The sequence below is a fragment of the Drosophila innubila genome, assembly GCF_004354385.1.
Source record: "Drosophila innubila isolate TH190305 chromosome 2L unlocalized genomic scaffold, UK_Dinn_1.0 4_B_2L, whole genome shotgun sequence".
NCBI lineage: Eukaryota > Metazoa > Arthropoda > Insecta > Diptera > Drosophilidae > Drosophila > Drosophila innubila.
The window spans coordinates 6982123-6997597 of record NW_022995372.1 but is presented as its reverse complement, the minus strand read 5'-3'; the positions used below and the strand labels follow the sequence as shown (position 1 = coordinate 6997597).

Sequence of the window (15475 nt, the reverse complement as noted above, 5' to 3'; positions counted from 1 at the left end):
ATGAGTAAGGATATCGATTTCCAAATTATTTATGTGAAAGTGCCACATAAATCTTGAAAACAAACCGAAACCCAGGCAAATTGTGATGGAAGTGTGTACAAAAGCAAAAAATTCATTCGAAAGCAAGGGGAGACCTACCCCAAATACACATTTACAATCACATAAACACCAATTGAGGCTATAGTGGAAAGTCTTTCAAGTTTTCTCGCCATAAATTTTCGTTTTGTTTGCTTCTTGCATGCAACGTTTAATTTAATTTACACTTAATTTATTTAAATACTTATTATTGAAAATTAATTCTTAAAATGCAGCAAACACTTATTACAAGTGTATGTATGTGTGAGGTATTTATGTATATTAATAGCGCATTTATAGCGTAGAGACATTGGCCATGTATTATTTATAATATTTTAAGTATAACAACAATGAGCAAAACGACGAACGCACTGACTAAACTGGCATTGAGTGTTTACATAGGCCTCGACTCGGGTAACTTGGTGTATGTGTGTAGTTGACTAGATATGTAAATATATTATTACAATAATACATACTTAACGTCTGGGCAGCAACAATAATAAGGCTGCACGCCTATTTGCACAGCAATAAAGTCAATTTAGTTAGTGCGGCACAAGCTTCATTAAGTGCAGCCGAAACGCGCGACATCGTCGACGGAACAGACATCCCCTACACCCCTACATACCCTCCTCCTTCTGCCTTGCTTTGTCTAGTAAACCCTACAGGCTACAGCTGCCTCAGTGCCCCTGCAGCAACACTTAGTGTACTACACAAGTACAAATATTTGACGTTGCTCCCTTTTTTTTCTTCCCTCTCATTTCTTTTCTCAATTTTTTGTTGTATAAATTTATTTGTTGCGTGTGAATGAGCGCTCAATTTGCTTGATAAGACGACGGCGACGACATCGTTGACGTTAACTGAAGCTGCTGTGAGAATCTCAGTGTGTGGGTGACGACAGCGGAGAAGGGACAGAGGTAGACAAACAGTGGCAATCACTGAGCAAAATTTGATAATGCTCTTTGCCAGATTTGCCATTAATTATTTATATTCCATTTAGCAAAAAGCTTACGGAAATTGTCTTTAACAAGCTTGGCATTGTCTGCAAGCAGCGGATGCTGTCAAAAGAACGAGAGAGTGGGACAGACAGAAGAAGGAGAAGACAATTCCAATGCAAAGTCCTGGTCTTAATTAGAAGAAGTATAGGCAAACGATGTTCTACTCTAAGAGCATCATAAAATTTGCATTTGAGCAGAAAACTGATGTGTTGAGAAAAGTACAATAGCTCGAACCAGCCAATTTATATATAATATTGAATAATTTTCTATAAAAATACTTTCTGGTAAGATATCAATTCTACATATAAAGTATGCTTGCTTTACTCTATAGTACTGGTTTTAATCAGATAATTAATACATTGTATTGATTTAATATAGATAATTTTCTTATTATTTTTGTACCACCCACATACTTACTGTGAAAAGTAAACTCATTTTCAAACCCTATTTGACTTTTATCAAAGTTCTTTGAGGGTTAAGTACTTGAACATTTCTCTCAGTGCACCCTTATGTCTCAGTTTAGTATGCAACGCAAAGTTTTTTGCATAATGTGCGTTTAATAAGGCAGGCGGTGATGAAGTTTGGGAAACTGATAAAATGTAACACATGCGCCATGTGGCACGTCAAGGCATTGTTAAGGGTTTTTCAACATCCCCACATATGAGTGTAAAACTGTGTGTGTCTTTGTCTCATACATTGTCAACTGAAGCTGCCTTGAAACTGATTATTACTGCTTGACACATTCGCTTGAGTCGTCAACATCATCAATATTAACATCGACATCGATGGCATATCGACATGCACATCAAGCATACGACCCATGGTACTGCGACTTATAGACAAAACAAAACTTACATAGTAGAATGCGAATACAGACTGTAAGTATGTATATAAAGTTGTACTATATATGTGTTTGCCCTAGCACACGTAATACGCTTTAGTTTTGCATTAGGTTTTTGCGCAAATAAGAAAGTGGCAAACGTAAAAGTGAAAATAAATAAACAAATATATTACGAGAATGAGAAGGGGTAAGAAGAATGAGTAGGAGAATCAGCATGTTTATAAGAATGGGAATGGGTAATAGAAACAAGAATGAGAATCAGCAAAAAGTCAAAGTCTTCGCCTTTTGTCGTCTTTTACACTAGGTGATATACAACCATTTGTAATGTCAGAAAAAGACAACAGAAATAATTGAATTACCAAGTTATTATATAAATTCTAATAATTATGAAGTTAAAAACTTATCTGTAAGATTTGTTTTCTTCAAAAAAAATAAAGTTTTGATCTCACATTTGATTAGAATGTTATAAGAACAAGTGGACGGTTACAGTTGAGCACGATCGACAGTAAGATACCCTGTGACCAGGTACTCTGTACTGAAAGTTGATTTTCGACAGAGTGTTCCTTTGGCAGCTGTATGATATGGGAGATGGATCTAAACCCATTTTTGCCCATTTTCAATAGGCTCAGGGTATATAAACATGTAGTGTCAGAATAGCTGAACATAAGTAATATAATTGTTAAGATATAATTAGATTCAATAAAATTATAAATTTTCAATAAAACATTTGCAATGACGAATAAAATTAAAAATAAGTAATACAATTATAGAAATATAATGACATATAAGATAATTATAGGATTTCATCATAATATTCTACGATTTTCTCTGACAAACGTGAAAACACAAACAAGTTTTTCACAATGCCAGAAATTATATAAATATTAAAATTGATGGACCATAATATTAAGAAATCAGTGTACAATAAACCACTTAAGCACTACTCCAGAATAAAATTAGGTTAGTTATGTGGTCGAGTAAGCTAATTCAAGCAAATTCTTTAACTTCTATAAAATTCTTAGAATTGAGTGGAAAATTCGCTGAAAAAGATCGTCAGATCGTACAACAGGTTTATATAGTGCTTGGAAGCGACACATCGGAAGCTCGTAGCGGGCACATTTACTTCTTTTATTTGTTTTTTCGCACTTTTATTTTGTAATCTTTCGCCGGGGGCAAAAAGCTGTTGCTAGTTGCGGGCTATTGCCCCACAGCGCATTACATTTGATTATGTCTCTATGCGAGAGAGACTACGTGCACGTGTATCTGTGTGTTGATTGTGGTGTGCTGTATGTGTGGATGTAGGTGTGTGTGTTGGTACTACGCCTTATAAATCGTAAACCATTTGCTCGTTTTGTCCATATCCCCCTTTATCCATTTTACGACGATGCCGACGGCAGCAACAGTCACAGGAAGGAAGCTTCAAGACACGATTAAATCAGCAAATAAAATAGCAAGTGAATGGCAAGAGAGCAACAAGAAATTGAAGGTAGCTTGAAATGTATTCGAATGCAAACGTTGCAGAAAATATACACACAAAATAAAAAAAAAGTAGTAGAGCGAAGTAGAAGAGGTGAACAGACGAAAAGAGAGATAAACAAAGTGTGAGCTGAGCGAATGCAAACAATGCCAACGAAAAAGCAAAACAAACATGTACGAAATGAAAGTGCTCAACAAGCAGATACCCTGTAGCTTATAGGGAAGCTTCACTCTATTCCTCAGCTCCACATTTTCAGATAATTAAAGTGTGGTAGTCCCGTGGCTCTATGCAACAAATATAACTTTTTCAGTTCAAGATTCCAACTCTGACAAGCTAAATAAGAACAGTTTATAATGAAACGCAATCTACCTTCCCCGTCACATAAAAAAAAAATTAATAAATAAATAAATGTGTACCTGAAAAATGGATTTAGTAAATGTTCAACTAGAAAAAATCCATTAATTTATTTACAAACGCAATCATATTAAATAAATATGATTGATACGTCAAAGTACACTTATACCAAATATGAACACTATATCATTAACTTCAATTCGAATATTATAAAAATCGATTTAACTTTTATACATTTTCTCCAAAACAGTATCTTTAAACTTATATTCATTTAGTACTTTAAATATTCAAATATACGAATTAATTTTGGCATACCCCTCCAGTTAATTTTATTCTCAAAGGGTACAAAAAGTAAAGTCAATGAAAATGTTGAAAAATGAAATTTTTTCAAACCAAATTTGCTATGAATGAGGTAGGTAAGGCAGAAAAGAAGGATGGAAGAAATTGAAGTAGAGAAAAGGAGAGGGAAGAATACACGAATGAGCATATTACAAGAGCAATATAAAGAGCAGAACGACTGACTAATGTCGGCTTTTTGATTGAATGCATAGATAAATGAAGGACAGGTTCCATCCACACCGGATGGAAAATTGATTACAGCATGTGCAGAAATGTAAATGGTAAGTGGGGAATTTCATATACCCATATATTTACTTATATATGGAGTATTGACTCGGTTATACAACTAGGTATTTCAACATGCCGTGAGCTTGTCCAAATTCCTTATCACCGTGAACATATTGACACATAAAACTGCACAAAATGTTGCTACTACTCATGTTCGACAGTACAAAAAAAACCATAAACAAGAGATAATTAAAATAAAAAAATGTAGTCAACATAATTATGATGACGGTAATAGCTATAAGATTTAATCTATGGGGAACAGACAAATCGTTGAAGAAGTACTTAAGTGTTCCTACACAGATCTTAGAACGATAGCTCAAAGTATTTTTGTACTAATAAGAAGCAAGGAGAATAAGAGTCAACTATCAGGCAAAATATTAAGAGAAAAGAGTAAAGGAGATGGCCAGGAATAGATAGAAGTATACAGGGGAAGGCAGAGAAAGAAAGTGAAAGGATAAAGTTAATATATAGGGAAAATGAGAGAGTGTCTTTGAGGGAGAAAGAAAAAGTGGTAGAATGTACGTGAAAGTAAGGATGAACTGATAAAGGGGCTGTGGTACAGAAAGAGACAGAGAGTGAAGGAAAAACAGAGAAATCGAACTGCATCATATTTATGGATTTGCATATATTTATATTTATTTGATGTTCCTTTCTTAAATAACAATATAAAGCAACAAAAGGGCAGTAAAATTATCAGCTTTGAAGTGTTTTTTTTTCGGGATTAATTTAATTTCAATTAAAAGGTAATAATATTTGAATCACAAACCTTTATTTAATAGCATTTCATTTTCAATTATTTTAAGCTAATTTAATTCCTTAGAGAAAGAGACAGTAACTAGTATATGCTTATAAATAGGACCTATATACAAGTACTTGCTATACAATTGCTAACTTATGCTGGCGTAGTAAATTGAAAGGGAAGGGATCACTGATAGTATAATAAAAAAGGTTTCCAATTGGGTCCAAAAATCGCATTATGTTTGCCATCTATTGGCCAATTACGCAGGCTGTCCAAATGGCATTAGCCACAGTCAGAGCTACAGGCCAATTAGACTTCACTACGCAACGGCGAGGCTAATCAAGACCTGGTCAAAATAAATTCAAGAGAAGCTCGCCTCCCTCCAAAAATAAAGTTACGTCTTACGTTTCACAGTCGCTGCCATTGTCTGAGACTCTTCCCACCCTTTCCCTCCGCGTAAAAGCCACTTTGGAAAATCATTGTCTAAAAAACAGTGAGCAATTTGTGGCTCCAGCTTGATATTGAGACAGAGATGGGAAAGATTTCATTCTTTACTTTATATATTTTGCTGTTTTCGGTTTTTGTTTTTGCCAGTCGACTGACAACTCACTCGCACCGTTAATTTCCCAAGCATTTTTGAGAGGAAGAGGCAACATTTTTTATAGCAAGTCAAAAACCTATTAATGCTCAGAAAGCGCGTTCAACTTGTTACAATTCTTTACGTTTGACTTCGTTCTTTTTTGTTGCTTTTTTTGCTGTTTCCGTTTGTTTGCAAACTTATTTGTAATACTCAGCTAATCTATTTTGATTAGGGGTATATTGGCCGATATTATTTTATAGGAATATTAATTTTCCTAAGAGGTTGAAATATAAAGAGCAAAAAATATCTTGTATTTAATTTACGGCTAATAAAAAATTAAATGATTAATTGCGATTTAAGCTGGTATAACACGTTTTATTGTTATTTCGTTATTAACTCATATTTTTTGGAATTTATAAGGTGATATTAGGTATTAAGAATTTGTATATCCTGCAAAACTTTCAGGATTTAAAGTTTAAATTTTAAAACTAACGATGATACCAATTGATGAACCGTCATTAATAATTTTAATTACAATCGTATTTACATATTTTCTCCTACTATACTTTTTCTTTTCGGCTTCTCTTCGCTTACTTAAAGTAATATTTAATTTATCTTATATATTTAATTGTTTGCTAACTTAAACTAACTACCAATTGTCTTCTAGGGTATTGCCAATTCGTTTACTCTCCAGCTGCTCATTATTATTTATTTTCAACTATTTCCGCTTGTCTGCTTTTTTTGTGTGGCTTTTGCATTAGACTCGCTTCTGCTTCTACTCATAGTTAAGGTTTGGGTTTGGGTTCAGGTTCGAGGTTTAGGTTCCTGTCTATCTGTGGGTCTCTGACTTTGCCTCCTCTGCGAATTTATCAGCAGACCTGAGTGTCTATGTGTGTGCGTGTCATATGGCGCATTGTTTGACATGACTTTAATCTTTTTTTTCTACAAAAAAAAAAAAGAACGATACAAATTGCAATTGCCTTTGACTCTTCTCCCATCCATTTTCCCATCACCGGTTCCAGCTGTACACAAAATATGGCACTGTGTCGCAACGTGAATCGATATGTGGCAGCAATAACGGCGGCAAATTTCATAAATAGCTTCATGTCAGTTGAAATTTCGACTTTTAACAGTGTTTGACAAGTCCCCACTATCGCCTCCGTCTGTGATAGAGGCCCTTGTCAATTGGGAGCAGTACATGAGACCCAAAATGAATCAATTTTAATTAAGGTAAGTGGAGCACCTGCCTGCCTAACTGCTGTAGGGCAATAATTAAGCGGCGTGCCATTGCGCCTTGCTGGACAGAATCATTTCGCTTAATTCAATCATCTGGCTCAGAGGCGTAGTACATCAACTGGACTTTGACATGGCGGGGAAAAATCGCTTGGTAAAACTGACTCTGAACTGAAAATAATCACCGGAAGTCTGTGAGCGGAAATGGATGTAATAATGGCACCCAAAATGGACGACAGTCAAACGCTAGGCGTCGCATTTAGCCAAACAAAATGTTGCCCAAGTTTCCAGCTGTCGTTGCTCCTAGTCAGAAGTCGCAAGTCCGAATCCGGGCCTATGGCAAAGCGCCATTCGGCATGCCAACGGCTCATTAATTTGTATTCATAAATTACGTTGGACACAAAGAAGAAAATAAACTGCCGGCATATGGTAAAGTGGAAATCAATGCAGTTCCCTCTCATCAAATCAAGTTGATGTGCGAATTGCAAACCAAGATTTTGCTTCTTCAAATGGCGCCTCGTCAACCTCAACTGAAGAACTTAGAAGTACGTCAGGCAATTTGGACATTAATCTTCATAACGATAAGAACTTATCGAAATTCAGGTTGACTGACCTAAAATAAATTAACAATATATTTTAATTTCACCTAATATATAATGCCCAAATAGAGAATTCTTAGAACCTTAATGTTGAGGATTTATAATATGATTTAATATGAATATTAATAGATAACGTCTAATTCGTTAATAATAATATTTACTGCTCATTATACCCGTTACTTAAAAAATAAGTAAAAGGGTATATTGTATTCGTTGTAACAGGGAGAAGGAGGCATCTCCGACCCGATAAAGTATATATATTCTTGATCAGCATCAACATCCGAGTCGATATAGGCGATCGTCTGTCCGTCCGTCCGTCTGTGTGAGCGCCTAGATCTCAGAGACTATAAGAAATAGAGATACCAAATTTGGCACACAGATTTCTATAAGCACCACGCAGATCATATTTGTTTCAAATTTAAGCCACGTTCCCTTCCGCTCCCACAAATCGCGAAAAACCACAGCACCCACAGTTTTTAAGATAATACCGTTTTTATGGCCTTTCCCACTTGTTTTTAATCTTTATTCATGTATCGTATTAATTTAAAAAAAAAAAAATTTTGTTTTGTATACATTTCTTCAGCTTTTCTAAGGATGATTTTTTGCTTTAAGTATAGCGTTATTACTCACTCTTTTATTTTAATTAAATTATTTATAAACATGTTTTGTATTTATTTCGAGTAAAGCGTTTTTCGATTTTTTTTTAAATTAAATTCAGTCATAAATGTTTATAATTTTATATATTTTGCAAGTTTAAATTTTACTTAAAGAAAACTCCGCTTTCACACATATTTACTATATGCAACATTTACATATTTATTAGATTTCCTTATATTTAATATGAATTAAACCTGCATTAAACTTAGCTGCGGGCCAAAAATATGGTCCAAAAGGTGTGATATTAAACTGTAACTAAATTGAATGTTTATTAGAAATAGCCTTGCCGTAAATTAGTATACGCCCAATGTGCGTGCAGCAAGTGTCGTTGCCGCAAGTGTCAAATATAACAATTTGTGGACTCAATCAAATGTCAATGCAAATAATTGTTGCCACTTATCAATGCATTGACAGCCGCAGCGTCTGCTGCATGGCTCGTTTCAGATAAACGGAGTCAAACGTTGCCCCAATTACCTACACACACACACACACACACACTGGCAGACACACATATGCTTTTATCTAACTCTCCCCCCTTAACAAAAACGCTGAGACAATCACTAACTTATGTTGACAGTGGGAGAGGAGTAGGAAAGTGGCTAAACGGCTGCTGCTGCCTTGCACATGGTTTACAATTCAATTAATTTTAATATGATACTCGCATGATACGAGGAGAAACAGGAGGACGGGGGGAACAAGTGACTGATAAGAGACATTTTATGCATTTACTAAGCGCAAATTGTGCATAATTAATTTTGCATTTTTTTCTAGTCGCAAGAACAATAACTAAAACAGCGGCAATGCCAAAAATATACAAATAAAAAAGTCAACAACAAAACAAAACAAAAATCAGAAAACCTCTGCGGGGGCTGCTTTTGTGCTTTTATTTTCGAATTTTCGAATAGTTGAAATTTGTATTTGCACTGCAGTTTGCAACTGGCACTGGGGCAAAACAGCGGCTGTTCATTCGAGGGCTGTGTAGGAGGGTTAGGAGAACGCGTGTATCTGTAAGATACGCGATAAAAAGCTTAGCAGCTGGTATTTACCTTCTTTCTGTCGCGTCAGCCGCCACATGCGCTTCCAATGCCTCCACGAAAAAAATGCAATTAACAATTTAAATGCGTTTAACACTAGTTTCTTGTTTTTTGAAGGGTCTTTTGTAATTTGTTTAAATAAAAAAATTGTCGAATAAACCGCTGACCGCTGCTGTGCCACTGGCTTCACAGTTCGTTCGTGTTTGTAGCTGGGTGTAAACCGTTACGTTCTTAGCGCGCCGCATGAACTTTTCAAACTGAGACCTGAGACCACGCGCGAGCGAAACAACGAGCTCGTGGAGCCCGAGCAACAATAACCCGAAGAAAATGCCGACGCTGACGAAGCATCGAGTCGCGCCGGTCGCCGGCAGCAGCGAATGCTGCAGCAGCAGAGGCAACCTCGGTCATGCAAAAAATCAGAAAAAGGGAATGAAAAGTGGACGTGGACGTTCTGCTCAAATTTTTGAGTGAGTTGAAATTTTGAGTAATTCTCAGAATTGGGCAAACTGTTAAGTGCAAGTTGATTTTGAAGGCAGATTTAAAACCAACTTTAAGTTTTACAATCTAACTTGTCTATTCGACAATGTCTAGCTCGGAAGAAACGGATCTCATCTCAAAGTAATTTTCCAATTTTGTCACCAATTCGCGAACAATCTTAAGAACTTAAACCAGTTTGCTGACATCAGGCACCAAATATAAACAATCTATTGAAAGTTTGTAGAGGAAATATAGAGCTTAAATTCCCTTCCCAATAATTATAAAACATAAATAGAGAATATCAGTTTTAAATTTAATAAATATGGTTTTTCAATTTATTGTGTTGCCTTTTATCAAATTTCAGTTTAATAATATTTTATGTAAATTTTTCGTTTTGATATATTTCAGAAATAAGCTTCTCTTGCACAATAAAAATACTTAATGAATTTATCAATTGATTCTTGATGGATATGCCAATTAACATAATGCATTTAAAAGTAAAATAACAAATATTATTTTGTTTCTTTGTAGGCATTTTAATATTAGGTGTATGTTTTGTCTGTAAACTTTTACAAAAATCACATTTTCAGCTGCTGAACTGGTTGGGTTTGGGTTATTTTCTTTTGCAGTTTTTTTTTTTTTTTTGGTATTAAAAGCATCCAATTGGTATAACAAATGTAACAAAATATTAGGCTTATAATAAATGACTAAAGACTACAATTAGGCACGTTGTCTGTAGGAAGTAGAACTAGCTGAAGAAGTAGACCGAATCAAGGACATTGCGCAGATCAAAGTCACCCTTCTGGGGTAGCTGTCTTAAAGTGCGATTCAGCTGACGCTTGGACAGATCTTCCACAGAACCATCGTTGGTAAAGTCACTGGGGATTAGAAATAAAAATGGATAAGTTAAATTTTATAAGTATCGAAAAAAATGTGTATTAAAAAATGATCAAAATTTAAATAAGGAATCATATTAGAGGTTGAATATTGCTCAATTGACATTCCGCTTGAAAATTGGTTAAGTTTTAATGAAATTATGAGAGATCAGGGGGATTGTCTTACTTATCACGGAAGCTGTAGGTATGTCGCATAAACTTGGACAACTGTTCCAGAATGGGCTCAGAGTGTAAGGCCACAAACTGTTCTCGACAGGCGCGATTTAACTCAGGCACCGTGCACGCATGCGTCCAGAAACAATCGTGGACGGAGACAAAGGTCAGACCTTGTCTCTCACACTGCAACGAGGTAAGCATCATGTGGGATGAATCCAGCGAGTGTATGAAATTCGGCGGAAAGGCGTTCTTCTGCTTAAGAATGTTGGGACGTTCGTAAAGATCCATCGACATGTTATTGGTAACGCGCAGACCACTGCGTGGAGCATGCTTCGCTTCCTGGCGATTGTAAGGCTGCACCACTGGAAGACCCAACGGTGTGATCCACTCGACATTCTGGCAGCAGACGCCTGCAATGAGACGCGCACACTCGGTGAACCAGTCTTGAATCTCACGCGTTGAGGTAAACATTTCCCGCAGACTCTCAAAGGTTTTCGTGGTAAGATACGTAGAAGCAGGCCACACCCAATCCTTGGGGAAGTCATCAATATCCTTCAGCTGTCGTGCAATCTGCAGTCGTGCACCATAACGAGTGACTCCGTAGACTGTTGTCATCACCGTTTGCTTGATGACCTTGCGCCGCACAAATCCTTCCAACGCCGCTGCCACATGCAATCCATTCTGTGCATCCGTTTTACGTGTGCGTTCCACAAGCGCCGCCACAGCGCTGTAGACATCCTGTGGGATAGCCGAGGGTGCCAGATTAACACTGCATGCACCAGCCTGATCTCGACCTAGAGCCGCATAATGTTGCAGTCCATTGCAAGAACCATCCTGATGTATGGGAAAGCGACTGAGATACGCAGCGGGATCGGGAGAACGTTCGACATTGGCAATTTCCATGCAACAGGCGAGTGTTTGCCAAGGTTCATCTGACTTGGACCACCACATGCGACCTGTGAGTGGATTATCTGCCGAATCCAATATATCTGGCATAATCTCCTCCGCATACAACAGTCGCTCACGCACCGAATCTCGTTTCTTCAGACCCGTCAAATTAATGCAGTGCAATTTTAGCCAGCTAAAGCCATCGATGCCTAGCGGCTGTGCCTGATCAAAGATCAGCATGGAACGCGCCAGATCCGAGCCCAAGTGATTCAAGTGTGGCGGCACGGGATAAACACGACCACGAAAGTCCATATTATGTGGCAGCCAAAAAACCTTGTCGCGGTACTGAAAAACGACAGGAAATAAGAGCACGAATTATTTTAATCCTAATATATTTTTAATTGGTGTAATTAATTAGTGTTAATAAGATTTATTTTTAATACTTACATGTTGAGCCAGCGACAGGCGATAGAGTGCATCACACCACAAGCTGTACATTTCGGCCTGTTTGCGCCGATGACCGAGCTTGTCGCGGAACTGTTTGGCACGCTCCGCTGGCGAGACGGGATTAGCTCCTCCACTTTCAATGGCAGCAGCCGTGGGCAGCGTTGGCAACGGCGGCAGGGAGCTGGGCGGCTGTGGCACATCCAGTTTGGCATCGCCACCGTTTTGGAACACTTCAATAATGACTTCCAACAGTTGGGTATTCACACGCCAAGGCACGCTTGCAAGCTGATTGAGAGAATCGAGTGCCGGATAGAGATGTTGAGGATTGGAGGCATAAATACGTTCCCATTGTTGCACAGCCTGTTGCGGCAGACGTATGAGCTCCGATTTGTTTAGCAAATAGCCGCCGTTGTGTGGCGTACTCCAGGGTTGCGGTGGACAGAGCATGGGCACCAGATTCGAGTCAAAGGTGAGCGTCTGTTGACGTGAGGCGCGCAACAATCGCGACAGCACAGGATGTGGCTTCACCTCCTCCTTGACCAGCCGACCTTGGTTGCGGAACAGCGTATAAAAGGCGGGCAACAGATTTTGTGGCATCGTCGTTGTCGCCGTCTTGGATTTTCCCTTCTGGCGCATTATATGCGAATCGATTTTAATGTCCCGCATTAGAATATTGTAAAGAAATCGTCCCACGCCTGTGAGCACATTTGCTGGCCACGGCACCTCGGGCAAATCCATCGAGGGTCCACTGTGCCGCTGTTCGTGCACTAAACGTTGCCACATCTGTCGTGTATTATCCTGAGTTTTCCCACTGTCCCACAGCTCACAATACGAACTGTAGATTTCTCCAATTTTCTCCAGCGTACCATTGTGTTTCTTAAGTTCAATCTGATAGCATTGTTGCACTTTTTGTCCCAGTTCCTTGTACAGCTGTCCCACTGTAGGACTGAAGGTTTCAGAGCCTTCTGCCAGCTTGTAAATCTCCTTGATGAGAATGTCCGTATAGTGGCTCGAATCTAGCACTTTAAGGTACGTGTAGTAGTTCATATATCCATGTGGCTTGAATCGCACCTGAGCCCGCAACGTGTTCAGATCACGCACTATCGCAGCTGAGATTTGTTTGCGCCAGTTTTGATCGAGTTCCTTGAGCTTTGTGCGCTGCAAAAAACATTTGATGTAAAAAATAATCTAAGTATAGATTACCTACAACTTACGCAAAATTCGGAATTGGCAAACTGCTTAGACTTCTCAATGGACTTAATGGTGATGCTGCCGTCCAGTTCAACTTGCAGCTGCTCACGTGCCAGTTGCTCCAGCTGGGCTTTACTGTAGCCAAGTTTGGACCTCATGATTCTGCAATCCTCCACTGCGTTTGCATTTGCTTCTTCACCAAAGGGTATAACATATGCATTGAGATCATTCAGCAGCTTGTTGTCGTAGCCCAACTGCGGCGGCACATAAACAGGCGTAAAGTCAGCACGTACCCGCCTTATGGCGTCCAGCGCAATATCACGTTGATCCGATACAAATTTGGAGCGATCCATAATCTGATTAAGGCTAAAGCCTTGCTGCTCCGCCTGTGTTATGTACTGCTCAATTAATTGCTGATTCTGTGCATCCGACTCCACACGACCAAGGCATTCGAAAACTGCTGCATAAGTTTGCTCGTTAAACTGCAGCCCATCCTCATGGATCAGCTTGAACAGCTCCTGGCAACGGTCCAATGAACCCTTGCCTGCATAACCATGCAACAGAATATTGTACAGATCAATGGAGAGGATGTTTTGCTTTTGTTGCGTGTTGCTCTTCTTAACGCGACTGCGATAGGCAAAGATTGTGGACAGGGCACGACTCAACATATTGGCCGAAACACACACATTCAGATATGTGGTCAAATTGATGGTTAATGCACGCTGTTTGGCCAACCGCTCCTGCTCCTCATTGACATGCACCTTTGACTTAAAGCTATAAATAAAATAGATTATTGTTAACTATGTAAATATGTAAGAACGTGATGAGTACACACCGCTTCTTAGACTTTGCCGTTGCGGCATTAACATTGGGCTGAGCGTCGATAGTCACAGCTGCTTTTTTTGGCTGCTGAACATCGATGTAAGGCTCTATCGATTCAAATGGATCCAACAGAGCTGTTTCATCTGCGTGCTTAGGCGCATTTAAGCTAAGAAGAACACGGATTAATATTATTGATTACGAAATACAGATATTGCAGTCTCTTACCTATAGCTCGCCAAATCGTTCTCAATATTATCCTGTCGCTCATTCTCCATGCTCTCAATTATATCCCGATAATTGTGAAAGCTTTTTAGTATTTTAAGCACCTCATCCGGATTTGCAATGATTTGTTTGGTGTACATTTCCTTACCAAAGAATATCATGGGCTTGTCATCGTACGTCCCCGCCTCAAGAATGGAACTATCAACAGCATCTAAATCGATCTTTTGATATTCGGCGGGTTGTCGCTGTGATGTCTCCTCGTTGCTAGCTTTGGGATTCTTCCATCTTTCATCCAGCAAAATTTGTTGATATTCCGAGAGCTGTAGTTGTGCTACATCTCCGTTGCTGGCTTTGCCCTTCTTCAGGAGGCGACGCTCCTCGCGCGCCCGCTTCTCTAATATTTGCATCTGAGTCTTCTGTATGAATTCCGCCAATTTTTTGGATTTCAAACGTTTGACGCGGGATTTACGCTCGCTGGCAGTGAGCTCGGTGACTTTAAATATATGCAAATTTATTTTCTAATTGTTTATTTTTAATTTAAGAGAAAACTTACCTTCTAGGAGCTCCACATACTTGGCGTAACGCGGTTTACGTAAACGTTTCTTCTTGGCCAGCGCAAGGGCGTCTGTTTGTGTGGGCGTGGTGGACTGTGTGCGCAAAGCTGTGGCATTTGTTGTTGTTGTTATTGCTAAGATAATTAAACACTTTATATTTGCATCTTAAAATCGAACTATCATACTCACTTGCCGGCGCTGGACGGTAAAGCATCTGATAATATTGCTGATATTGGGTCAAATTGTGCGCAGTGCCGCCGCAATTGCAACAGCCTGTTGTTGGTGCAGGCGATGGCAACCGCAGCACTTTATGCATAGCTGTAGCGCGATTAGCGCTTAATAAACGATACATATTGATTAACCAATTGCAACGTTTACTACTGAATTTTAATTAATTTTCACAAAATTTATTTATCGCTTGCATAATATTTTGTTGTCCATTGCGCGCTTCACGTGTTGACACTGTTGTTAACTTAGCTATTATATAGCTAGATCCGTCTATTTTCAGAATTTGTTTGCTATGAAAATTTCAATATTGCTATTAGCTGGAAATCTGGCTATTTTAAATATATATTCAGCTAAGTTTTGCTATCAATATAATTGCTATAAAT

At 38.5% G+C, this 15475-nt stretch overlaps 1 protein-coding gene across 1 annotated transcript; it reads right to left on the bottom strand.

Annotated features, from left to right (window-relative positions):
- Positions 1 to 10203: 10203 nt before the first annotated feature.
- Positions 10204 to 15333, bottom strand: LOC117780892 (DNA-directed RNA polymerase, mitochondrial). Its single transcript, XM_034617580.1, has 8 exons — positions 15054 to 15333; positions 14864 to 14998; positions 14314 to 14803; positions 14102 to 14254; positions 13290 to 14040; positions 12076 to 13233; positions 10751 to 11973; positions 10204 to 10566 (listed from the first exon to the last, which is right to left on the bottom strand). The coding sequence occupies exons 1-8, from the start codon at positions 15214 to 15216 to the stop codon at positions 10437 to 10439; spliced, it is 4203 nt and encodes a 1400-aa protein (XP_034473471.1). The 5' UTR covers positions 15217 to 15333; the 3' UTR covers positions 10204 to 10436.
- Positions 15334 to 15475: the final 142 nt, after the last annotated feature.

Excerpts from the sequence above, each read along its gene's own strand:
- LOC117780892 (XM_034617580.1), bottom strand. The coding sequence starts at position 15,216 with ATGTATCGTTTATTAAGCGCTAATCGCGCTACAGCTATGCATAAAGTG. Across the intron at positions 14,999-15,053 it reads TTACCGTCCAGCGCCGGCAA|CAATAACAACAACAACAAAT; the intron begins GTGAGTATGATA and ends TAATTATCTTAG. Across the intron at positions 10,567-10,750 it reads ACCTACAGCTTCCGTGATAA|TGACTTTACCAACGATGGTT; the intron begins GTAAGACAATCC and ends TCTAATCCCCAG.